The sequence below is a fragment of the Mauremys mutica genome, chromosome 21 (genome assembly GCF_020497125.1).
Source record: "Mauremys mutica isolate MM-2020 ecotype Southern chromosome 21, ASM2049712v1, whole genome shotgun sequence".
Taxonomy (NCBI): Eukaryota; Metazoa; Chordata; order Testudines; family Geoemydidae; genus Mauremys; species Mauremys mutica.
The window spans coordinates 17,360,348-17,387,346 of record NC_059092.1 but is presented as its reverse complement, the minus strand read 5'-3'; the positions used below and the strand labels follow the sequence as shown (position 1 = coordinate 17,387,346).

Sequence of the window (26,999 nt, the reverse complement as noted above, 5' to 3'; positions counted from 1 at the left end):
CTGCTACTAACGCGGGGACAAATCCGATCAGGGCTCACAGGCTGACTTCCTTTCCTCCCAACCCCACTGTCTCTAGAGCTCCGAAGCAGCGGGGTCCCGGGAGTACAGTACAAGAGTTGGAGTCAGGAAACCTGAATTCTCTTCCTGGCTCGCTGCGACACTGGGGGTGAATCAGTCACCTCCCTCTCTGTGCCTCAGTTTTCCCATCTGTAAAATGGGGATGATCAGACCTCTCACAGAGCTAGTATGTAGGCGCTCAGACACCAAGGTGGTGGGCATGGTGTAAGAACCCGTACAGAGCGGAACAGAGTTTGGACGGGGGACCTACTCCAGTGCAGCTGGCTGCTCTCTAGTTCTCCACAGAGGACTCTGACATGTAGGAGACAGGCTCTGTTACAGCCCCTCCAGATCTCCCTGGGGTCTTCACAGGGGAGAAGGGGCTCTTGGGGGCTAAGGAGACACGTTTCCAGGTGTTAGTCGCACGTTGAGGAGGAGGAGGAGGACGACGAAGTGCTAACTCTGAACTGGGGGCTCTGGGGCTGTGCTTTGGGTCCAGCCCCAGAAACGCAGCCTGCAGCCGCCACCTGCCACTTCACAAGGGGCCTGACCCAAGCAGGAGTCTTCCCATGGGCCGTGGACGAGACCCCATACCAACAGGGAGATGCAGCCCAGACACTCATTGACCCCAATCCGGCCTCCCTCTAGCAGCTCTGGGTTCGAGGCTGGTGAATGCAACCAACCAGCAACTTCTCTGGCAGACAGAAGGACAAGCAAGTCTGCTGCAGGGGTGTTTATTGTCCACAGGTGTTGGGGATGCCCCGGGAGGTCCCGGCAAGCTGTGCGAGGGGCTCCCCAGCTGCCATCCACTCACCTGATTGAATTTCTTGTCGCAGTGAGGACACTTGTGCTCCTTGTCTGTGTCGTGGGTCTCCAGGTGGCGCATCTTGGAGGTGGGATCGGAGAAGGAGCGCCCGCAGTAGTCACACTGGTAGGGCTTTTCGCCGCTGTGCACCAGCTGGTGCCGTTTGAGGTTGCCCGAGGTGGTGAACAGCTTGCCGCAGTCGTCACACCGGTACTTGGCCTCTCCCGTGTGCCGCTTCTTGTGCAGGTTCAGCAGGCTGATGAGCCGGTAGCTCTTGCCGCACTCTTCACAGCCGTAGGGCTTCAGAGGGCTGAAAGAGGGATTCAGAAGGGACTGAGGGACTCCGCACGGCAGCCAGGCGGCTTGTCTGTTCGGGACAGACATTTCTGATCCTTCTCCTTTTGGCAGCTCTAAGATCAACCCTCAGACAAGACACCTGCCTAGAGAGTCAACATAGGCATGTTCTGGAATACCTCCAGCATCAAGACATCAGCACCAGAGACTAGGACTCCAGTGTGCAGCAATGGGCGAGCTCTGCTGTAGCCAAGCAGCAGGGAGGGGCTGTTCCCTGGGTCAGAGGGGCTTCACCCCTTTAGAAGCACTACACCCAGCCAGACGTCTGCTGCTATGGGGGGACAGCAGGCAGAGGGAGAATTAGAGGGTGCACCAACCTGGCTGGAGTGGAGTTCACTCCACTAGCAACCCCTCACTCCACCTACTAAGCCCTCTCAACCCCCCAACTCCCAGCTGCTGGCACACACAGATGGGATCTGCAGCCCATCCAGGCACCCCCATGCTAGGGTTAATCTAGCTGGCTCGATAAAAATAAAAGTGAGGATGCAGCAGTGCAGGCTACACAGCCAGTACGTACGTGGGGGGCGTCAGGGGGGGCTTGTGCCGCCCACAGCACAGCATCCACATGTCTGTTTTCACTGAGCTAGCTAGATCGAAGCTAGCACAGGTCTGTCTACATGAGCTGCAGCTGCCACACCTGGCTGCAGAGCAGACCGGCAGCTGCAGCGAAGAGCAGGCGCTCCCTGGCATGTTGTTTTCGGTTGGCAGCAAGCCGTACCTGTGTGTCTTCTCGTGGGCTTTGCAGGCCGCCGGGTCGGAGAACGCTTTGTTACATTCCCTGCAAGAAAAAGGCTTTTCTCCAGTGTGGATCCGGATGTGCCGCTTGAAGTTACCGGTGTGCGTGAATTCCTTTCCGCAGTCCTACGGACAAAGACGCACAGGATAAAGAGCCAGCCTCGCCGGGGGCCAGGGGAACTGAGGCCCGGGACGAAGCTGCGCTCGCCTTACCTCACATTTGTGAGTCACCGAGCCGTAGGCTTTCGACTCGGTCCTGTCGCTGTAGGTGCCTGATCGCAGCAGCCTGGCTTCCCCGGAGTTCTCCTGCCCGGAGTCTGTGCCCCCTGACTCGTTATCCTCAGGGTTGTCTCCGTTTTCCAACCGTGGCTTCTCTTCCTTTGGGATTTTAGCTTCCTCCTCTTCCTCCGCTGTCGTCTCCTCCTCTTCCTCCTTCCCCTCCAGCTCTACCTCCATTTCTGCAGGGTTAGGAGACAGAGGGATGCTGAAAACCAGGAATAAAAGGGGGGAGACAAAAATCCTGCTGGGCATTGCCTATGGTTAATAAAAGAAGCTGCACACTTGGGAGACAGGTGGGAGAGCGGCTTGGGAAAAGGAGTTACTCCCCCAGGTGAAATTTTGAGTTTTTGGCAGAAACAAAAAAAAATCAAAACCTGAATTTTTTCAGTTGAAAACCAAAATATTTCGAACCAGAAAGGCAGCCGTAGCGCTGCATGCTTCCAGCCTCCTCTAGAGGCCAGGCTCCCGGCTTAGACTTCATCTGCCCTGACGGGCCACAGCCCCTGCCCTGAGGGAGGGGAGAGGGATGCCTCCTAGCAGTCACATGGCCACAAAGCATCGGGGAAACGAAGTCTGGCCGAGGAGTCCAACCCAGAGGGGCACTGGGAGTATGAGACACCTGAACTACAATTCCTATGATGCTCCACGGTTTTATTTGAGAATTGAGAATTGAAACATTTTGGTTTTCAGCTATTCAGGTTGATGAAAAAAAACAAAAAAAACAATCAACATTTTCCACAGAAAACAGACACTTTTTGTGCAAAATTTTGTTTAGATGCCAAACTGTTGTGGGGGTTTTTTTTGGTTTTTTTTTTGGCAAAAATAGGTTTTGATGGAAAATTTTCAACCTAAATATGGGTCCCAGGCTTAAGGGACCAGTGACGGGATTCGGCCTGTCACCTCTAGGTCACCGATGCAAACAGAGTCAGGAGTGACTGAAAGATTCCCCCCTGCGGGGCTGCTGGATGATCTCAGTTCAGTTCCCATTGGACAGGTGCTTGCACAGCATTAAATCCACCATCCGCCTGGCAGAGCTTCCACTGACTGAATGGGAAACCAAGCTATGCCCCCAGGTGGGAGCGGGGGCAGGCTGGGAGGACAGCCCCGGGGAGCTTGCATTGCTGTTGCCTGCGTGGGGGGGGGACATGGACACGGGACACCTGTTCTGTACACAGAATTCTCCTGTTTCCAGCCCTGTTCTTTGTTCAGCACCTACTCCCAGAGTCTCTGGTAAAAATGCAATTAGATGCCCATTTGCATGGCCATATAACTGTCACTTCTTGCTGAAATTGCTACACCTTAAAAATACGATACGGGCCGTGTTCGGCATTTAAGGAAGCAGTGCACAAGGAGTTTGGGGCTTCCGACCAGCCTGCCTTCCCCACCTGAAGTGCACAGACGTTGGAACCCTCCTGGTGTTTGCATGCTGGTGAGGCAGAGAGGGCTCAGGGAACAGGGCCCCACAGATCTGGGGTCCCCAACATTATTCAGGTCTAATGGGCTGCCTGGGACATGGGGCCTCTCTCATTGCTTGAGAACTGGGATTTGCAACCCCTTGAATGGAAAAAGTTGTCTAGAGTTACTGTAACTTCTCTGAGTGCCTCAGTAAAGCTACCGAAACGCTGCTTTGCAGCTTCTAACAGGCCCTGGTGTTTCACAATGGCTCCCCCCGCCTGGCTCACCTGCCCAGCTGTGGTATGCTAAAGGGCTAGGTTTCCTCCTCCTCTAGGGGTATTCGCTGTCTGCCAGCATGAAAGGGATCTAGGTTTATGTATACAAAACCCAGGGAAGCCCCGTGCTTTCAAACAGGCTGCATCTAACGAGCAGGATGATCCTCAGTTCCTGGATTTGCAAACGTAAGCTCCTGCGCCAACGAAAACTACAGCCCTTAAAATTCCCAACTGCAGCTCCAGCTATTTGCAGCTCAGAGCAATGCAATCCTGACGTACTTGACGACCTGGACGGCTCAGGGTGCAGGTTTCATGGCATGGGCTGTACAGCATACAGTGACACCTGTTCCCACCTCACGTCCTGCTGTGGCATGCCACTCGGGCCTGTTCCCGGTGGAGCCGAGAGCAGCCAACTGTCCGGGAAAGAACCAGCGAGCCCCGCACTAGCGAAACCAAACACCCAGGGCAGAAACATGTGACAAGTGTGGGGGTGTAGCCATGAGGAGCCTGGGATCTGGAGTTATTCCTCTGTGTGTAAGAAGGTGGAGACGACAAAGCTGGATGTAAGGGGGAAGTTACTGTCAAAGCTCCATCCCGTGCCAGCTGCAGGTCGCACCTTGCTCTGAACTCTGGGAGGAGCTGCACTTTGCAGCCAGGCTGGCGATGCTGGGCCTGGTATCCTCTGGCTGCTGGCTACTGAGCACCTCAGAGTGGGGGTCCTCCCGTACAGCGTCGCCTGCGCCTAGAAACAAAGAAGAGCACGTTCGAACCATTCACTGCGACGGCTGCGATGTACTGTGAGGAAACGGGGGGGAGGCCGGGGAGTGGGAGCATGGGGCACTGTGGAAAGGATCAGGCGCAATTGAGGGGTGTGGGGGAGGCAGAAGGCTGCCCCAAGGCCTAGCACCACGCAAGTGAAGGCATGAAGCCGGGAAGCTTAATTACCTTCACTTTCTATACATAACCTTCCTCAGGCTGACCTGCTCGGTCGTTGGTCTCCTTGCTGTCCTCCTCCTCAGGCTCTTTCTCCTTTGGCTCTGCTGCAGCCTCCGTCATCAGCTCCTCCTCTTGTCTATCAGATGGGACCTGCTCAGCTTTGTCGAGTCCACCGAACACTTCTGCTGCTGCTGCTTTACCTTCTTCGGGTGCTTTTTGATCCCCTACAGGGGAAACACACACAAGCAAACCACACTCCCTTCACATTTGGCGACGACAGAGGGACAAAGCAACCAGAACTTCCGCACTGGACTCTCTGAGAGTCCAAACAATGGACACAGCAGTCAGAAAGGCCAGCTGATAGCACCTGGGGCACTAATTGTCTGAAGATGCTATCAACACATACTACCAGTGGGACAAGAAAGGAAAACAAACATTTAGTAGCAAACACATAACGCCTAGTGCCATCCATGAGGTTACACAGATACATAAGCCTCATCTGTATCTGAGGAGGATAAGTTAGAGGGAACAGATCTAAGCCAGAACTCATGACTTGCAATACTGAAATGTGCTGCATGTGTCTGACCAATCTTAGTGCAAATCCCTGTCCCCCAAGTCTTGCAGTGCCAAGACTAGGATTTGGAGCCACTGACGCTACAGAGCAGCCACTGACCAGGAGATGGACGTTGCCAGGTACAGCTGTGCTCTTCACCTGGGAACTGGCAGCGCTGCCCCCAGAGCCTGGGAGCCAATGTTCTGCGGCTTCGCTGGCCACATGCACAGCTTGGGGTGACCTCACCTGCACCTTCCTTCCATTTCTTTTGGAAGGAAATGGTTCTTTATTGACTGACTAACCACTGAGTTCCCCACAATCTCCGGGCCAGCTTATTAGAGTAAAGAAAACATCTAACTGGGAATGGATCAAAGTTTAGCTTCTCCTCTCAGCTCCTGCCTGATTTAAGGACAGTTCAGTAACAGATCCACGCTACAGAGAGCAATCAAATCCTGACTAAACCAGCACCCCCTGAGAAGAGCCTTTTTGAGCATATTCCTATTGGGAACAGGAAGCCCCAGGGGGGTAAGAGGGCTGCCTACCGGTCACTTCAGGGACCTTGTGGCTTTCTGAACTGGGTTCAGCTGACACGGTGAGAGACTTCAAAGCATTGCAAGCGTTGACGATTTCCTGCATCTGGAGGAAACCGGCAACCGCTAGTACATCCTCCACGTTCTCTGGGCTCAGGCTGAGCTTGGCTGTGTACATGAACTCCAGTACCTGACCAAGGCCTGCAAGAAAACAGACCAGAAATAAAATAAACACAAATCAAAGCTCCAGAGATGAGTGGCCTTTTTCATAGCAAGCTAGGTTGCCAACATTTTAGAGGTTGAACATGCGTTAGTGACTAAAGGCCAGATTTTAAAAAAAGGTTTAGGTGGCTAACTCCCATTGATTCAAAGGCCTTAACAACGTATCCTATATGCAGCTATAAAACTCCCTGAAAAGCCTAATCCAAACCATGCCAGATTCTTACTTTCTAGGTAAGAGTAACAAATAATGATGCTTTAACTAGTTGTTGCCATTGTTAGTGTTAGTTTAGCACAAGAGGGTGGGGGAAGGTAAAATTCTGTAGGCTAAAATAAATAAGACATGGAACTCAGGGAGTGTGACTGTCTGTACCCTTATGTTCATCCTTTTTATAAAACAATGATACATTTTGTACAAAGTATGCCTTGTGAGGTATCATTCAAAAACTCATAATTTGCTGAACATTATTGTCCTGGTAAAACATATGAGGCAACAGTGTAACTGTATAAGACATGTTCCAAGTCTAGGGAAGCAGCCCAAACCAGTTCACCAGAGACAAAACGCAAACTGATGCCTCAGCCAAGTGTCAACAAAATCAAATGGAGCATCACCTGGGTAAACAACCATTCTTTGGCAGGAAGAAGGATGCGAGTGAGAAGTTTACATCTTGGCAATACAACAGCTGGGGGTTCCCGTGCAAACAGACTAGCTGTTGCCTGAACCCCAGCTGGCGATGATTCTCAAAGAGGAGGAAAAGATATAAAAATGAGGAACAGAGACCTCAAATCACCTCTCATCTCTCCTCACAGCACCAACAACGTTTGAAAGAAAAAAGAAGCATCATTGAGTGGGGGAGTAGTCCTGGCTGAAAGGATCCAGCCAGACTGCTGTGAGCATGTGGTGAGGGAAACCTTTTGCGTTGAATTCACTTAACTCGTTAAGTTAAGTATTAATTGCATTTTACCTTTTATTTCTTTGTATCCAATACCGACTTTTATGCCTCATTTCTTGTAATCACTTGAAATCTATCTTTCTGTAGTTGTTAAACTTGTTTTATTGTTTTCTCTAGACCAGTGTGTGTTTGGATTGAAGTGTTTAGGAAACTCCATTTGAGATACCAGGGTTTGTGCATATCATTTTCTATTAATGAAATAACAGACTTTCTATGAGCTCGTACTGCATGGAAGTAAAGAGCTGGGCAGTACAAAACGTACATTTCTGGGGACAAGTCTGGGACTGGGAATATGCTGGTGTGACTCTGCAATACAATTCAGGAGTGGCTGGCTAGAGGCACTCAGATAACTCAGCTGGGAGTAATTTACATGCTAGAGGCTGCGTAACAGCAGACCAGGAGTAGTTGCTCTCACAGTGAAGCAGTGTAAAAGGCACCTCAGACTGGAGAATTGAGGGGACCCAGCGGTTCAGCAGTCCAGATTGTATCCTGCGGAATGTCAGATCGAGGCAGGATGATTCTTTGGTTCAGGAGACCTGGGTTAAGTTCTTGGCTCTGCCACAGACTTCCTGTGCGGCCTTGGGTGAGTCGCTTCCTCTCTCTGGGAATCATTGCCCTGTTTGTAAAATGAGGATAATTCTTCCATTCTCTCTTCCTTTGGCTTATCTGTTTTTACTGGAAGTTCTCTGAAGCAGGAACTGTCTCTGACAATGGTGTTGGTACAGAGCCTAGCACAACGGGCCCTGCATCTTGGTGGGAGCCTTTAAGTGTTAATGCAAGACAATTAATCCATCTTCTTCTAATATTAACATTAAAAATCTTTCCACTGCTTACTGGTAAACATTGGAAGCATGTTGCAGTTACGGAGTGTAGATAATCTCCCATTCTACTCTAAGACCATTAGCTTCTAGCCGTGAGGCACATCTGTCCAACCACACATACTGAAGTAATAGATATTGGGCATATACTATATGTTGGCAGGATCATTGTTTCCCTTTTCCTTTCAGATGATTGTTAGACAGCTCTCTCTACAGTGGTGAGTGTTTGTATAGGGTACTGGCCACATCTCGATCACAGGCATCCAACAGGTTGTATCTGGCCGGCTGTTGAGCTGCCATAGGGGTGACTCAAGGAATTACAACAGACGAGCAAGTCCTACACCTGTACCCAGTACGTTGGTTGAAAGGATAACTAAAAATAGAACAAAAAAGATAGAAGATCTGGAAGATCATGATATGATGGGTCTCATCTCACTGATGTGTCAGAATTCTTTGAACATGTCAATAAGGTAATGGTTTACGGAAAACCCATGTACATCCTTTCAACTTTCAAAAGGCCTTTCACAAGGTTCTGCACAAGAAACTACTAAAGGAGCGAAGTATTCATGGAGGGAGAGGTAAGGTATTGTCATGGATCAAAAACTGGCTATGAGACAGAAAATAAATAAGAATAGGGATAAACGGCCAATTTCCATCATAAAAGATTAACAATGAGGTGCCACTAGGTTCCTACTAGGTCTTGAGTTGTTTAATATATTTATTAATGATCTGGAAATAAGGTGGAAAGAATGATCAGTGAGGAGGCAACCTTTGCAGAAGGCACAGAGTCATTTAGGTTAGTCAAGCCAAGAGAAGACAGAGAAACTTCAGAGCTTAATGAAGCTAGGTGAATAGACAATACGATGGCAGAGAAAATTCAGTGTTGATCAATGCCAAGCAATGCACATTGGAGGGAAAAATTTAAACCTGACAGGTTCATGAACTTAGCAGAGTTCTAAACAAATTGATCAACTCAGGAAAGAGATCAGGGTATCACTGAGCACAATTCAATGGGGACCTCTACTCAATGAGCAGCTGGAGTCAAAGAGCAAACAAGATGGTAGGATGCATAGGGAATGGGATGGAGAATAATATACAAAATACTGTAATGCCATGATCTGAACGGACGGTACCCCTCACCTCTAGAATACTGTGCGCAGAACTGGTCCTCCCATTAGAAAATAATATTGTAGAATTCAAACAAGTTCAGAGAAGGGTGATGAGAATGATTAGGGGCATGAAAACAGTCTCTATGAAGAGCGATGGAGAAGACTGGGCTTGGTACCTTAGGCTTGGTCTACACTAAAAAGTTACATCAGCATAGCTGTGTCAGTCAGGGGCGTGAGAAAACCCTCATGCTTGACGGGCACAACTATGCCAACAACCCCACTCAGTGTAGACTCAGAAGTGTCGATGGAAGAGGGCCTAGCTAATGTCGTTCGGGGAGGGGGAGTTCCCTGCATCGGCAAAAAAAACTTCTGTTGGTGTAGGCTGTGTCTACTGTAGGCGACTATGCCAGTATAGCTACCCCGTATGGTCTCTGTAGTGCAGACACAAGGAAATGAATAAAAGGAGTCATGATAAAATCATATAAAACAATGAGTGGTTTAGAGAAGAAAGAGCAGGAGCTGCTATCCTCCCTGTCCCGTAACACAAGAACAAGAGGACAGTCAATGAAACTGAAAGGTAGCAAGTCCAAAACTGATCAAAGGAAAAATACTTTGCTACACAAAGTATAATGAGGCTGTGGAACTCCCTGCCACAGGACGTCATTAAGGCCAAGAACTTAGCAAGATTTAAAGAGTGAGTGGACGTTTCTCACAGATATCAAGAATATGCAGAGTTATAACAGTTAATACTTGGATATTACGAAAAACTTTTTCACTAAGAGGGTGGTGAAGCACTGGAATGGGTTACCTAGGGAGGTGGTGGAATCTCCATCCTTAGAGGTTTTTAAGGGCCAGCTTGGCAAAGCCCTTGCTGGGATGATTCAGTTGGTGTTGGTCCTTCTTTGAGCAGGGGGTTGGACTAGATACCTCCTGAGGCCCCTTCCAACCCTGATATTCTATGATTCTAATACAAACCAAGTTCTAGAAACTATGCTTCAGGGTTTAAACCAGTCTCTATTAGGGATCAGGAGGAGACCGTAACGAGGTCAGATTATCCCACTTCTGTTACTTCAGGGTTCCTGCTCCTTCCTCTGGGGCATCTGGTGCTGGGCACTGTCAGAGATGGGACACTGGGCTATGGACATGGATCTGATCCAGTCTGACAACTCCAGCGTTCAGGAGGAACATTACTATCTCCACCCCAGCCCTAATGTTTTCTAGGAGGTTCTGCACACTTTGGGTCTGAGCCACAGCTGGTGTGAATTGGTGCAGCTCCACTGACTTCAACAGGGCCACAGTGATTTACACCTGCTGAGGATACGGCCCACCATCTCAGGGCCACAGCTCCTCTCCCAAGTGCAGCCTTGGCTTCTCCCAGGAGCCGCACCTGCATACCTGCTGCATTGCTGATGTCGAGATGCACCACGTCCTTCTGATCCACAAACAGCATCCTGAAGTACTCGCTGCAGGCTGCCAGCACGGCCTTGTGGGCCTTGAAGTCAATGCCGTCCACCACGAAGGTGCAGTCACACAGCAAGCCCAGCTGCCTCTGCTGGTTCAGCTGCTCCAGGACCTGCTTGCTGTGCTGAGGGAAATCCATAGCTGAGGAGAGAAAGCTCAATCACCTGGCTGATCAGAGCCTACGCTCAGTCCCTCCAGCTACTGTGCCTGAGCCTGGTGCTGGAGCCAGGGACATTTTATTAAAATCATTTTATGGTGTGCAAGTGCCGACTAATGGTGCTTAAAACTGAAGCAGAGCATAGACCCACTTCCACCCACGGGCCTCAGCCTTGAACTGGAGGAACCAATGTTAGGGCTGACGAGCTAATTCAGTCTCCACTGGGCAGTTAGTCAGTCATTGGGCCCATAAGAAAGACGGCCTCACACTGCACCATTGGTCATTATTATGCATTATTCGTATTGCAGGAGCACCTGGAGGCCAGGGCTCCACTGTGCACACACATAGCTAAGAGAAGGTCCCTGCACCAAAGTATGAAACTACAGAAAACAGGTGGCTACAGACAGATGGGAGTATACGAGGAAACAGTGAGATGATACTGCTGAGTGGGTTGTAGGAATCACGGCAGAGAAGTGTTTTAAGGCGAGATCTGAGGGACACCCTGGCAGCCTTGCAGAAGCTCTTCCCATGCATGGTGTGGGAGAAAGCGTGAAGGTGCTTCTTGGAAAGTTTTTTAAGTGGACAATCAAGGTTAGGAGGAGGCTGTTCAGAATTTTTGCCTCCATCTGAAGTGCTGGCCACTGCTGGTGGGATGATCAAGTGTGCCAAATGCTATGGCCTCCCTGGTCAATTGTATCAGACCCACCCCATTAACCATTTCCCTGCAAAGCCGCCGGCGGCAGCTCTGTTTTAAACCTGGTTTGGCATAAAATCTGCTTCTGTTATTTTGTCACGTTTTCTTTCAAAAAGAGACTGCTGTTTTCTGACTGAAATTCGCTAGCTGAGGCCTGCAAACGAAGGCCTGTTGGTGGGTGCAGGAGCAACGCTAGGAAGTGTCAAAAGGAATTTTAAATACTGATTTATAGTATCACATTTACTAACACGCCCCCTGGTCCTTCCAATCAGACAGACACTTACAGCTGAAAGTCCTACTGATCAGCCTCCACTCCTGTAACCTCTTCCTTGCACCCAGCTTGGCGCCATCCAATTGCAGCTGCTAACATCAAACCACCCTCCTGGCCTGTTTTCACCACGTTGCAGTTACCACTGGCTCCCACTTTCCCAGGACTGCCCCTTACACCCAGGACTCTCCCTGAATTAGCACATAAAGCCACGACCCTCTTCCCTCTTCAAATCCCTCCACAAACCCCACTTCTACTGTGAAGCCAACGGACATCAACTGATCCCAGCTTGAGGGGGGCCAATATTTATTTATATCTTTTAAATATTTCAGCACGTCAAATTGTACATCCAGGCAGCCTATGTAACTGCATGAACGTACCGTATCCTCCCTCACCCCACTCTATTCTATGATTATATCTAAAAATAAATAGACAAAAGATTAAGGAGTTAGAAAATGCCCGATTTAAGGTGGTCTGTGCAACCTTGTGTGTATCAGTCAATATTTTTTTTATCCTCCTCATTCAACGTGTGGCCCCAGACGTTGTTTAACGCACACCATCCATCCTTGCACTGAATACAAAATGACTGATTTCCTCCCAAGTGTTTCTATGGTGCTCTCCCCACCTGAGTGATTCACAAACGTTAGGGAATTTATCTTCACAACACTCCAGAGAGCATTGGGCGGGGGGGGGGTCATCACACCCATTTTCCAGCTGAGGAACTGAGAGCCAGCCAGATTTCCAAAATATTATTTGACAAAATTGTCAAGTGACCAACTCATGATGCCCAGGGCCTGATTTTTCAGAGTGCTCAGCATTTTTATAGTACTTTAGGAGGCCAAAGCACAGCTCCAATTGTGAGTCCTCTGCACTTCTGCAAACCTGCCCCCAGGTGTCTCATGGTACCCAGAACCACTGAGGAACACACCAGGACCCCAAGGAGCACACTTTGGTACAAAGTAGAGCCGACTGCAGAAGCCCTCATCTTCGATATGAAGGTGAGGCTCATAGAGACCCATGGGAAGCTCCACCTTGATCTCATGGGAGGGGTGGTGACAGATCACATCAGAACCCCTTTGGCTACGTGGCCACCTACTCCAAAAGAATCCTCTATCTTTATACAGGCCATTCCAAATAGACGAGAAAGGTTTAACCCGAACACGCCGCCCCATGCAGTCAGTGTGCTTTAAAGAGCAGCCGCCCTGACTGATTATCCAACTGAAGAGCAGACAAACAACACTTGACAGCGATATCCCAAGTGGCCCAGGAATGGGGGTGGGAAGGCTGGTGTTGCAATGTATGGAAGGCATCCTGTCTTTAAATAACCTGCGGAAGTAAGTCTTGTTGAAAGCACCTCTCGCAGCAAAGTGGAATGTAGTGAGGGAGGAAGACTCCATCTGGGCTAAGTACAGCCGAGTGATATAGAGATCTTAGTGCACTGGCAAATTTCAGCTTCAGTCTTTCCATTGGATCTGCATAGGCAGACTCCTGTGCCTGCAGGATTGGGCTAACTGGGCTCCAGACAGGTGCAAATGTCTGTCCATGTGGACTCAATTATAAGACTAGGGCCTTAAAGCAGACTTTATAGATTTCATACAGTAGATTTCATAAGCGGTCATGGGGAAGGTTCTCTCGTGGATCAATACCTGGTTAAAAGAGGAAACAAAGGGGAGGAATAACTGGTCAGTTTTCACACTGGAAAGAGGTAAATAGTGGTGTCCTCCGGGGATCTGTACTGGAACTGGTGCTGTTCAACATATTAATAAATGATCTGGAAAAAGGGGTAAACAGTGAGGTGGTAACAATTGCAGACAAGACAAAATTACTCAAGAAAGTGAAGTCCAAAGCAGACCAAGAAGAGGTACAAAGGGATCTCATTAAACTGGGTGACTGGGCAACAAAATGGCAGCTGAAATTCAATGCTGATAAATGCAAAGCACATTGGAAAACATCATCCCAACTATACGTACAAAATGATGGGGTCTAAATTGGCTGTTACCACTCAAGAAGGAGATCTTGGAGTCATTGTGGATAGTTCTCTGAAAACGTCCACTCAGGGGCAGTCAAAAGTGAACAGAATGTTAAGAACCATTCAGAAAGAGATAGATAAGAAGGCAGAATGAGGAGAGATTAAAAGGACTGAAACTGTTCAACTTGGACAAGAGACGACTAAGGGGGGATATTATAGAGGGCTGGTAAAGAGAAAGTGAATAAGGAAGTGTAATTTACTCCTTCACATAACATAAGAATCAAGTGTCACCTGATGAAATTAATGGGTACCAGGTTTAAAACAAACACAAGGAAGTACTTCTTCAACACATAGTCAACCTGTGGAACTCATTGCCAGGGGATGTTGTGAAGGCCAAGACTATAACAGGCTTCAAAAAAGAGTTAGATAACTTCAGGATAGGTCCATTAATGACAATTAGCCAAGATGGTCCAGGATGCAATTTCATGCTCTGGGCGGCCGTAGCCTCGGAGTCCCACAAGCTGGGAATGGGTGATGGGATGGATCACTTGATGATTCCCTATTCTGTTCATTCCCTCTGGGGCACCTGGCATCGGCCACTGTCAAAAGACAGGATATTGGGCTAGATGGACCACTGGTCTGACCCAGTATGGCCGTTCTTATGTACTATCTGGAAGATTCATAGATTCACGGATTCTAAGTCCAGAAGGGACCACTGTGATCATCTAGTCTGACCTCCTGTATAACACAGGTCAAAGACCTTCCCCAAAACAATTCCTGTTAGAATTAGAGGAGCTCTTTTAGAAAAAAAACAGATAAGTTGAGATTTTGAGAGGCTACAGTCTTTACTTTGAGTTCTAAAATTAGCATGTTTTCTATTATAATATAAATGTGCGTGTGTGTAATTTCATGGACGTAATCCCTATCCTTTCCTGCATGACTTCCAGCCCTTATCAAAATGAAAAATATTTCAAGCACAAAAAAGGGCAGCTGACCCCACAGGAAAACCTTGAAAGAACACTCTGTGACTCATCTGCTCAGTCACAAAAAAAGAAAAAATCCAGGCCATTTGCAGGAGAGAGAGCTACACCTGTTCTCAAGAGCTCACCAGCTCCCACAGCTTATTTGCACCTGAAATCCTAATCCTCCATTTGTGACTCACTTGCACAGCAGCTAATTACAATGTCACAAACACAGGGTTTATGGTTTCAAATGGGGAATAAGCAGCAGGAACAGACACTAAAATATATGGATAAATAAAAAATTATTCAAAGACCCTGTATTCATACTCCTGTTAATAAAGTCAAGGAGAAGAGAGAGGCAGAAAGTGAGGTTTTTTTAAACTGAAGAACTTTTATAACAGAATTAGATAAACCATAGGAAATCATGCACTCAGAGCAAAAAGTACCCCCATGGAAAGAGGTAGATGACATTCAACAACATCCTTTTCATGCTCAAAATGGGCTTACAAATTTTGTATATACTTTGTGCGTGCTTGCAGGATTGGTAAAGAGAACTAAGTCTCAATAACATATAGAGAAGAAGCCAACTGTAATGTTTCTAACTCCTGCTCAGAATTACCCAAGCGCAAAATTTCTGATCAGAACATGTGTGTGTGTTGGGGGGGGAGTACATTTTCACACCCAAACTAATTCAAAAATGGTTGCATAAAATTTGATCACATTTCCCGAGAGAGAGAGTGTGCGTGCGCGCATGCGTGCACGCGCGCCCCAATGATAGCAAGGGAGCGGTCACAGTCCTGAACAGACAGTTTTGTGCTGTAGAATCTAAGAGCTGGTCTACACTTGAAATGCTACAGTGGCACAGATATTCACTGAAGCAGAACAGGGCAGACACTACCTATGCTGATGGGAGAGTTCTACCATCAGCGTAGTTAATCCACATCCCCAAGAGGCTGTAGCTAAATCAATAGACGAATTCTTCTATCAACCTAGCGTTGTCTACACCAGGGGTTAGGCCAGTTTAACTACTTCGCTCGGGTGCGGATTTTTCACACCCGAGTGACATAGCTGGTTCGACCTAATTTTTTTAGTATAGACTAGGCCTCCCCTAGACGCAATGAAGGATAAGAATAAAGCCCTTTCCAGATGGCCAACATTCTCCCTTGTTACCAACAGCAAAGACAGTATGTCGGTCTGGGTGCAAGACCTGGGTTGAAAACTCACTTATTTCAGAAACAGACAAGAGAAATGGGGATGCTCACCCACATGAGGCCGTCTGGCTGGATGACAACTGCTCATATGATATCATTTTAAGGCAGTGGTTCCAGCAGAACTGGATAGCCACAAAGTAGTTGGAGAAGGGTAGCCTGACATCACAACATAACGTCAAGGAGTTGTGACCATTCTGGGGTTGTGTGACTCCATCCAATGCAACAGTCTCACTTTCTCCTGCCCCGGAGTGCTCTGGAGGCATAGAAAGGGATCACAACAGCCAGGGTTGATTGAGTCAACCCACAGCCTGGCATATTGATAACATGCCATGAAGATCATGCTGTATTTACAAGGAGACACCTGATATTACTCCCAAATATGTAAAGAATAGTCCCAAATAACCGCAGGTAAGAGAGAATCCTCTTACTTAAAGCACAATCCTGTAGTCATGGGTTTCCATGGTAGCAAGTTAGCCTGCTGCTGGGAGAAGACTAGGAAAACACCTAAGGTAACAGCTCTGGGTACATGAGGAAAGCAAGAGGAGAAGGCTCTTCCTCCTGACAAATTAGAAGCCCTGGAGTCAGCTTCTAAACCAAAATTCAATCCAAAAGTTGCTGTTAATGGATATTTTCTTCCAGGAAGATACAGTTACTACTGTGGGCTCTGACTTATTTTCTTACAGCGCTTGTGTTTCAATGCTAACAAAATTCCATCTGTGCAGAAACGCCCTTCATTGAATCCTTTGGCCACATCATGACAGCATGCTTGGCCTGCTTGCTTCTTCAGAACCAAAGCCCTCCACGTGAAATCTGCTTTGAAGGCTAACCAGTATCCTTGCTGTTTACATCTGATGCAGTTTGCCAGAACAAGCTATTAGTTTGTTAATCCAGGGCTCCAAAAATTCACAAGACAGAGGCCAGGGCCAGAAGGAAAGAACTAATCACTAGAAGCCAGTACAAAGTGTAGTCCAAGCACCCACCTGCTCCATCATTTAGTCTCTGAGCTTGCTAGCGTATTGAGGAAAGCAGCTGCAGTTTAATGACCTGCATCTGAACAAAATTGGGGCACCCCCGACTTATAAACTATACTGTAATGGATGGACCCAGATATCAAGACACGGATACGTTTTGACAATGTCTAGCTTGCGCTAAAATTTTGCAGTGCCGTGTCATTTTGTGTCTAGGGCCAACAATATCATATTTAAAATGTATCAGCTGTGCCGTGCTATCAAGTTAATTTGATTCTCATGATCACCTTGGAGTCTTCCTCACACGAATGCTGAGCTGTCCCTTTTTTAGATCTTCAGAGATCCCGGGATGGCAATTTGCAGCAGGACTTTTACAAATTTATTAAAGTAACAGTGTCAACGATCACCAAGAGTGATAATGAGCAGGGAAAGCCAGATGTGTTCTCATTACAGAGCCAGGATGACACGCGATCAGCGATGCTCAGTAAGAATAAAAAAATCCTTCACTTAGCATTAAGCTGTAAAAAACTGACACTAAAATCTGCTTGCATCCGCCAGAAGAAATCAAGGGAGTATCAGTGGCTCATACGCATCTGTCAAAGAGCCAAGGAGACCAGACGTACCAATCCAGCCTAATGCATTTATCACATTTCAAGACAGAAAGAAGCCTTTTTACTTTCTATCACGTTTGTTGCAGAGAACAGAAGCTATTTTTCTCCAAAGACTTAGTTAACTCCTTTCAAACACCATTTACACTAGCCCCTCCTACTCGTGTACTATCACCACCACTATATTGTACTTCTGTAAAAGCACCTTTTATCTGTGCCTCACAAAGTATTTTACAAACATTAGTAAACGAAGTCTCACAATAGCCCTGAAAGTACATCGGACCCTCACCAGAACGCGCGTCTATATAGCACGAATTCACATATAACGCGGTCGCAGCCATGGATCCCAAATTTAATTACTTTAATTGAAATTTATTTTAACGCAGTCCCCGCATTAACACGGTACTGTGCATGGATCCCAAATCCTGCGTTCTAGCGAGGGTCCAGTGTATTCTCTGAATTTTACAAACAAATCAACTGAGGCACTGGGAGTTCAAGTGACTTGCCCATGGTGACACAGCGAGTAAGTGGCGGAGTCATGAATAGAGCCCCGGTCTCCTGCCTCTTGGTCCTGTGATTTAACCATAGACCATCCTGCATCTAATCAACATGTATTTCCTGTAACTAATTCACTCCTCTTCTGGAAAGAAATTCTGCCTCTAGCATCCAGATCTTTGAGATAAAATTCACCAGCCCTTTGGTGGAGAAAGGGAAAACGTAGCTCTTGAAAAGGCCCCTTTTGGTTGAACTGGGAGCTGTTTTGACTTGCTCGGAAGGTTCAGTGCAGTCTTGGAAGAGTGCTTCCCTGCAGCCTAGTTAGTTTTGTGGTTCTGCTGGCACTGCTGGGAGAGTGCTGGTGCAATTGCATGGACAGGAAATTTTGCAAGACTTCCCTCATCTGGGCAACTGGGAATTTGCCTTTCTATTCTACTGAGGTTCTTACATGGCACCTGGCATCTGAGTTTATGTGGAAGACTTGGGATGCCTGTATTTCTGTATCAAATATAAACTCACCGTCCCTTTTCTAGCCAGCCGTCTGTCATATGTGCAAGTCTGATCGTCACATTGGTACCTGCCATACTCCACTAGGAGTATATCCCAAGCTACTTTCAAACTCACAAAGCCTCTGTCTCTGACATGCAACCAGGTTTTTTAGATTCACTCAGGTAGTACAGCCATATATCAGCCTTTCACAAAGGCAAACACGCAGGTTGTCAATACAGTAGCTCCTTTGGTTACTGCTTTAAAGAGATAGCCCATTGTCTGGACACTCTCTCCTTTTTGAGAATACGTTAGCTTGACACACTTCAACCTTCCATCATTATAGAGCCAGGTATGCGCCAAACCCATCAATCTGGTGTTCTCATTTCAAAGAGTGGAAATTTCCATCAGAAACAGTGAAGTCCTGAGGTGAGGTTACAGCACACAATATTTTCTTCTAAAGTAATGAATCCCACTAAAGCTGCTGAGACCCATCATGCTTACGTCCCTCAAGATTCCTCGTTCTGAGACAGTCTCAGAACTGGTCCTAACAGGGTAGGAGATGTACTTAAATTTTCTGGATGTCTCTTATTCTGCCCCTTGCTGGTGTTTCTATGACAAAATCAATTTCCTAATGTCTTGGATCTTCTCTATGTCCATTTTTAAACAAAAACAATGCACTGGCCTTTCCTTAAATCAACAGATACTTCAAAAGTTTTCAAGCGATAATACACCCTGTAGTAATGACAGCCATGTAACAAACAGCATCCCCTCACCTGCACTTTGACCACCTTCGTTGGGAGAACTTCAAACAAGCCAAACCCTCAGCTGCTTCAAACGGCTGCCATTTTTCTTAACTTGCCACCAAGACGTTTCCTTTTTCTCCTCCTCCTTCACCAATAGCCCTGCTCCCTCCTAAAACGACACTGACCCAAAGCCCAGCACAAGCAATATGCAGTTCAAAGCCAGTGACAGGCTTATGTTCTGGAAATGGGAACTGCACACCACTGGAAAAGGAGGGGTTCTCCATTCCAATGGAACAACCAACCTAGCTCCAGGCCCTAAAGAGCCTGAGAGACGGGACTTTAAAACCAAGACATTTGTATGTATCAAAGGGTTATTTCAGGTCATTTTTAAAAGACGTTTCATATTTTAATTATAATTTCCCCCTGCTTCTGATCCCCGTACAAACGGAATCATGATAGTTAGGGTACCTGGGCTTTATAAATGAAGGGATACAAGACATAGCCCCAATATATATATTTGCAGGAATTCTAAAACTTTTCTGCAATCATTTTTCTGTGAACTCTGTGGCCTATGCAAAATACATGATGGTGTGGAGTTGTATGAAGGATTTTACTGGCTTCCGGTTGGGATGACCTGTATAACTCACTTAAATGATAACTGAAATATTTGGTCAGGTAAAAGGCATCACACACACACACACACCACCACCATTATTCACCTTCCCCATGTGGCTGGAGATAGTTTCTTTGAAGTCTTAAAATATTAAAATACAACAAAACAGACCACCCATTAAAATTATTCAGAGCTCAGGGCCAGTGGGAACTGAATGTTGCAGAACTGAAGATCAGAACCCATTACAGAAGGTTACAGAACCCATTTGATCAATATTTCAATAATACACATAGTAACACTGAACACTTTCCATAAGAGAGTATCATGATCTCTATTTTTATAGATGAGGACACTGACACACAGAGAGGTTAAGTGACTTCCCCAAGGTCACAGAGTCAGTGGCAGAGACAGGACTTAGAACCCACGTCTCTGAATTCCCAGTCTTGCAACTTAAGCTTTATACCATGCTGCCCTCTGAAGTGTTGCTGGGAACGTTTCCTCAGTAGGGTTCATTTCCAATGGAACAATTACTCAAATCAGCCATGATTATTATTACAGAATGGCCCACAATTAGTAGCAAAAAGCAATTTTAATGTTGCTTTATATTAAAAGGTGATGACTGTCAGATATGTAGGGCATAGCTTAGATGCCATAATGATTATTAATGTTGATAAAAGACAGGCTCAGTTTAAAGTTACACAGAAAGGGGGGGGGAATCTTTTAGGAACATTAGCCCACATTCCTACTGTTAGATAAAATGAAAGAAGGTAACCAGTGTGATGAAGAGAAAGGCACAGACACCTCATGCAGAAGACAGATCTCACTGCCAATTCTGGTCCACATCAGAGTCATGCAACCGCTAAGAAGTCTTTGGTTTGGTCAATTTCTCCTTTACTGCATTTCATCTTAGTGTTATTCTATGGTTATGCCATTCAAATACCATATAGAACACGATGCCGCTGGGATAATAAAACAGCTGCTGCTGCATTATAAATAGTGATGTTTTTACCCATCCTACCCACCTCAGAACAGTGGAATATTGGCATACATTATATCAAGCATATTAACACACTTGCTCTCAGTGAAATGGATGTCTGATTTCCTTCATACAGCTTAATTACTACTGTATTGCTCCCCCCCCACAACAGTAAATACATGTTAACATTGTGAGAGGAAGGACTGCCCAGTGGTTAGGGTGCCAGCCTGGCATTTGAGTAACTTGTGTGTGATTCCCTGCTCTGCATGTGTGACCGGGGGCAAGTCACTCAGTTTCTGCAGGCTCAGTTCTCCATGTATATAAACTGGAACAATAGCATTTTCCTATTTCACAGCCCTGTCGTGAGGGTAAATACAGTCAAGTGCTCAGATACAAAGACAGAGAGACTATTCCTCTTGGAAGCCTCTATCCATAAGCTCTTCTACAGACTAGAGCTCACTGCTATATGGCATACCTTGGATAGATTCAACAAAAAGTTGCATTTTAAAATACAAAACCTCTGCCCCAAAGTCAATCTACCCCCTAAAAAGGGAAAACAAGCGGACTGCATATGTGACACTCCTTTACCAGGGCTCTGTTCTATTCACAAGCTATAATGTGACCATCAAAGTGGTATCTGGGCGCCTTGGCTAAAATAAAAAGCAAGGGAACTCAATTCCCAGAGTTTAATGGAGCTAAGAAACTAGAATGATAGCAACCTTTGAGTCTCACCCTCTCCAAATCACATCAGTGTTTTCCCTTTCAGTCTTCCTCTGACATTGCTGTCAAGTCTTTTATTACTGTATCAATCATAGTGATGGAAAGCACAGTACTAGACACCTGCATTTGTGGCATGCAGTTAAAGATAAATAAATCTGCTAAGTTTAAATTAAGCTTGCCACGTGAGCCCCCCCCTCGTGACTGCCAATGGGGAACGAGAGACAAGCCAGTGCTACAAAGCATTAGAGTCAGAGTTTAAGGCGAGAAGGGACTACCAGATCATCTAGTGCAGTGCTTCCCAAACTTTAACAACCTGTGAACCCCTTTCACTAAAATGTCAAGTCTCGCGAACCCCCTCCTAAAAATGAATATTTCCAGGGATTTTCTCCTTTACTTGAGTATAAATTATAAAAGCAACGATCTTAGAAATATATAATTTGCTTTTATGACATGCTTATTACACACCATTTATTATTATTTATCATTACAGTATTTTTATTACATTATTAAGACAGCAACACTCTTCCAAAATCTCACTTTCATGGCCTGTATTCACTTTGAATAAGCCTGTTATAAGACAAGGCTCCTATGTTTCATCAAGGAGTATCAGATGTGAAACAGCACAAAGGTATTTAAGAAACCAACTCAAAGAGTTCCTCCTACACAAGCATTCAGGTCTTGAGCAGTCCAGGCAAACAACGCACATTACAACAAAGCTTAAACTTGTTCTTCATAATCATTTTAAAAACAATACTAGCTGCCTATTCAATTTTAAAAACAGCAAAAAATATCCACCTCCCTTTCCATTTCTTATAAGGAGTCTTGAAGTTTAAATCTCCTCAGTGTGATAGATACACTTGCTTTGATCTGCTTAGCTCTTGGAAGTCCAGGGGCTCCAGGCTGCTGGCCCCATGCTGCCTGGGGTTCATAGGGACAGCTCTGTCCGCCATTAGGGAATTTCCCCCCCGAGGATCCCCTGTAACATTTCACGAACCCCAGTTTGGGAACCACTGATCTAGTGTGACCTCACCTCGTGTATATCACAGGCCACTAACCATTGCCCAGCACCCGCACCTGAAACCCAACAAGTGGAATTAAGCAAAGAACAGGAGGGACCAAGATGCACCAATGCCCAGGGCCCCTGCAGTGGCAGGAAACTGATTAAATGAGATATACACAGATGACACCTGCAAGTAGACAAGCTGAGGTGGTCTCTCGCTTGGGGTCTCCCACATGTGGCTCTGTTTTCAGTGGACCTTGTATACCAGTGATGGAATTGTGGTGCCCACTGAAATTGTGACAATGCCTAGGAGTGCTGGCAGGAGTGTTGTAGGAGGCGGTTTCCCTTACCGGTTAAGTATGTAGCAAACAAATTGCACAGGTAGGTCATAATTTGGATTATTTGCAGAAATTTGGATCTGAATTTATGCCTGTGCAGTTGTGTTAATACAGGGTCACAGTTCAGATTGTATGTGGAACCTTGACTTTGAATGTTACTGATGTAATTAATTAATGCTATGGGTACATGCAAGTCACTAGGAAGAAACTGCCATGCTGCTCTGATCTGGTGGTCTCTCTAGACTAGTATCCTGTTTCCAACAATGGCGAGTGCCAGATGCTGCAGAGGAAGGTATAAAATCTCCATAATGGACAAATATGGAATATCCTGACAACAGATGTTTCTTCCTGATCCTCAGCAGCAAAAGACTGGCCTGATGCATGAATTTACACATCCCTTCTAAGTATTTCTAATTGTATCTAATGTAATTGAAAATGTTATCATCAATATATATGTTTAATCTTTGTTTGAATCCTAATGCCTTCAATGTTATCTAGTGGCAATGAGTTCCACAGGTTGATCACATGTTGTGTGAAAAACTATTTCCTTTTATCACTTTTAAATTTGTTGCCTTTCAATTTCATTGAATGTCCATTGACTCTTGTACTGCAAGGGTAAATAGGAGCAGCTGATTTACTTTCTGTTTACCATCATCTCCCCTCTTATGTATCTACTCTATAAACTACATTGTCCTAATCAGCAAAGAATCCTGTGGCACCTTATAGACCAACAGACGTTTTGCAGCATGAGCTTTCGTGGGTGAATGCCCACTTCGTCGGATGCAAGAGTGCATCCGACGAAGTGGGCATTCACCCACGAAAGCTCATGCTGCAAAACGTCTGTTGGTCTATAAGGTGCCACAGGATTCTTTGCTGCTTTTACAGAACCAGACTAACACGGCTACCTCTCTGATAATTGTCCTAATCGTTTCACTCCCTCAGTACTTGGGAAGCCTTTCCTATTCCTACTCATTTTTGTTGCCTGTCTCTGGATGTCTTCTGTTACTGTCGCAGCTTTTTTAACATCGGCAATCTAAACCAAACATAGTAGTCAAAGTTATGGTGTGCTATGAATTTGCATAATTGCTTTATCATCTTTTCAGTATTGTTCTTTACCCCATTCCTTATGCATCCTAATATAGTTTGCTTTTTTGGATTGTTACTGTGTATCGACTTGAGCTGATGACTTTTTTGACCTGCTACAATGATGCCCAACTCCTTTTCCCGAGTGACTTCTGGCTCTCAGCTACTTCAGTGCTGAGTACGGTACAACAGAGGACGAACAGCACATTGTGTGTTGGAGACACCCTCCCCCTCCCAACAAATTTGGGAAGGTCACAGTTTAGGCCAACAATCCCTTGCAAAGAATTTTGTTAATGGATCATATTCTGCCATGCGTTATATGTCACATTCCATAATACTGAGCTCATATTAAAATTCAGTAATGTTGGATCTACACACCACCATATTAACTATAATATACACACTCTGCTCATGTATTTAACCAAAATAATATCATGAGCTACGTATTTCCACAGCAACTCTCTCCAGTATCTGGGTGCTGAACTCCTAACTGCATTTTTTCCACCCTTAAACAAACCCTCAAGTTACTCACTGCTGTACTAACTTTAGGTGTTTTAGTGAGGGCAGTAAGTGTCCGACATACGAACACAATGGCAAAGCAAATGTCATGTTGGTTTGAAATGTTGATACAGATCAATTACACTTTGAAAGGCAGATACTGCAACTGCATGTAGTGGGTGTGTGTATAATACACGTGGATTATTGGTATTATGTTGGGAATTCCAGTATTGCTATTAGAACAAAAAATATATTCTTGGGTAGAAGTCCATTGCATAGACGCTTATAAGGCAGTTGTCCTAATCCATTCTGCTGCTGATTTACTTGGCAAACAGTTAAACATCTTATATAATATAAAGAAGCTCCCGCTAATGCTTAACATGATGAATGCATTGCTTGGGCTTGCAGAGTTAATGTGTCAAATGAACCATCAGCAAGGAAAGAAGAGCAAGCAGGAGCACAACCCCACAAGCAGATTCAGTTGTCTGGTCCACAGCAGGAAATTTCTTACCCAGTTTTCAGCAGCAGGGCAGCTGCATCAGTGTTACCAACAGTGTAAAGTCTAGGGTAGACTAGGCAAAGGTGTCTCCTCTCACTGTGTCCTCAGTAGGATTAGCTGTGTCAGGACCCTTATGCCAGGTCTATGCCGGCGTTTACACCACTGAGAACATCAGTGCAACTGAACAGTTGTTCTGGAATAAGAAATTTCCCGTTGTAGACAGATGCATCCTGGAGGAAGTAGGTAAGACTCAAATGCTGATTAAACTAGATATTGCTGTCTCGCAGCCCGCGGTTCCCTACCCTTCGGGGTCACTGTAACAGTTTCTCAGACTGAGTTCAGCTATGCCAGCCAGAGCCCACTGCCTGCACTCTGACCCACCACCAACCCTTGGCCCGCCACACAGACTCCAGTCTTGGCCCAGGTGCCACAAGGGGTGAGAAGATGTAAATCTGAATGGGAAGCTGCAGAGTGGTGCGGAGCCCAGCGCAAGGAGGGGTAGTGGAGAGACCAAATCCAGATGTGCCCGGGGGGAGCGGGGGATTCACATGGAGGCAGCAGATTTAAGATCAAGATTTTACTTTTATTACAGACCAGCAGCAATCGCCACCTCACAGAGTGGGTCCCATTCACCCCTACAGGAGACACGCCCTGCCCCTCCCACCTCCCCCATCTCCACTTGCTCCCCTAGCTACCCCCTGCCCTATAACTGCCCCCATCCCCAAGAGCCCCCTCCCCTCCAGCTCCCTCTCCCCACACATCCCCCCACCCCTCACTCCTACCAGGGCTGCCCCCTCCCCCACGGCTACACCTGCCCTGGCTGCCCCTCCCCCTCTGGCTGCCCCCTGGAGCTGCCCTGGCTCCCTCCGGCTGCCCCCGCTACCTGCCATCCCGGGACCCGCAGGTGAGTCACATTTCGGCAAGCAGGGCTCAGACTGACACGGAGCGGACAAAGGGCGCCGCCATTTTGGAGATGGGCGGAAGCGGCGGCGTCTCACCTCCCCTTCCCCATGGCCACCGGCTTCCGGCGCATGCGCAGCTACAGCCGGGGAAGCACGGGCGGCTGACAGGCCTCTCTAGCGCATGCGCCGCTGTTCCGAAGCGTCAGGGCGGGGCATTGAGAGCGAGCAGCGAGCCTTGCGGATCACGTGGTGTTTCTCCGGGCCAGCGCCATGACACCAGAGGCAGCAGCAAGCACTAGAGGCAGTCCTGTGCAGTGAGGCGGAGGCAAGCAGCTGGGCATTGCGCAGACAGTGCAGCAGAGGTGGGCTCAGGCAGGGGCCTGGCTTTGTAGCCATAGCCACGGTCAAAGGGACTGGGCTGTGCCTCCCAACGCACCGTGGCCATGCGGAGTGCGAGTGCCCTGGAGAAGCATTGTGCCACCTCTGTGCCATGCCACTTCCCGGCATGATCCTAGCCTGGGAAGGCTAAAACTGTGACTACCAGACAAACTGACATCAGCATTAACAGCCTCAGGCATTCACACATCGTGAGTCAGGTCTTGAAGAGCCATGTGTTGGCTTAAAAATCATGAGGTATTTAAAAAATAAAAGAACGTTTTTCTTTTTCTTTGCTTTCTGGGCTCGAGGCTGCACTCAGGTCCCATGTTCAAGCTTTTCTTTGCAACCATGAAGGCTAGACACTCACTCTTTTAGAAAGAGAAGCTGAGATTCTCACATGATTCCAGCAGCTGGGGCTTTAGGGAAGAAACACCAAATATCACAAGACTTTCAGTAGAACGGTGAGAGTTGGTAACAGCGTTATGTGGGCATGGAGGGAGAGGTGATCTTTCAGGGATCAGGCATGCAGGGCATTGACTATCAGGACAAAGACCTTGAACTGGACTTCCATGAAAGCAACAGGATATGCCACATCTTCTGGTATGTTTACACAGCACTAGACTAGTCTATGCAGCTGGCCCATGCCAGGTGACTCAGGCTTGTGGGGCTCAGGCTGCGGGGCTGTTTCATTGCTGTGTAGACTTCCAGCCCAAGCTCTGGGACCCTCCCACGTCCAAGGCGTGGATCCTGAAACAAGCGTGGATCTTGAGCACATGCAATGCATCTAGCAGGGGTCAAGCAGACAGGAAGAACAGGATATTTACTCATCTGCAGATAAAGATCCTTAGAGGTGAACTTTGCAACATGCCAGCCTCTGATCAGAAGCAACAAAGAATCCTGTGGCACCTTATAGACTAACAGACGTTTTGCAGCATGAGCTTTCGTGGGT

The 26,999-nt window shown here is 46.8% G+C and overlaps 1 protein-coding gene across 2 annotated transcripts in view; it reads right to left on the bottom strand.

The window, feature by feature from the left end:
• The window catches only part of ZBTB17 (zinc finger and BTB domain containing 17), a 36,023-nt gene extending 10,238 nt beyond the window's left edge, over window positions 1-25,785 (bottom strand). Inside the window, exons 1-8 of one of the 2 annotated variants that reach the window (XM_044996623.1) lie at window positions 25,654-25,785; window positions 10,414-10,620; window positions 5,932-6,120; window positions 4,881-5,060; window positions 4,517-4,642; window positions 2,165-2,409; window positions 1,935-2,077; window positions 872-1,172 (exon numbers count right to left, since the gene is read on the bottom strand). In XM_044996623.1, coding sequence (XP_044852558.1) covers window positions 872-1,172; window positions 1,935-2,077; window positions 2,165-2,409; window positions 4,517-4,642; window positions 4,881-5,060; window positions 5,932-6,120; window positions 10,414-10,620; window positions 25,654-25,660 — 1,398 coding nt within the window. In that variant the 5' untranslated portion in view covers window positions 25,661-25,785. The remainder of the gene's footprint in view (window positions 1-871; window positions 1,173-1,934; window positions 2,078-2,164; window positions 2,410-4,516; window positions 4,643-4,880; window positions 5,061-5,931; window positions 6,121-10,413; window positions 10,621-25,653) is intronic. The other variant, XM_044996624.1, reaches the window with a different exon arrangement.
• Between the last annotated feature and the right edge of the window lie 1,214 nt (window positions 25,786-26,999).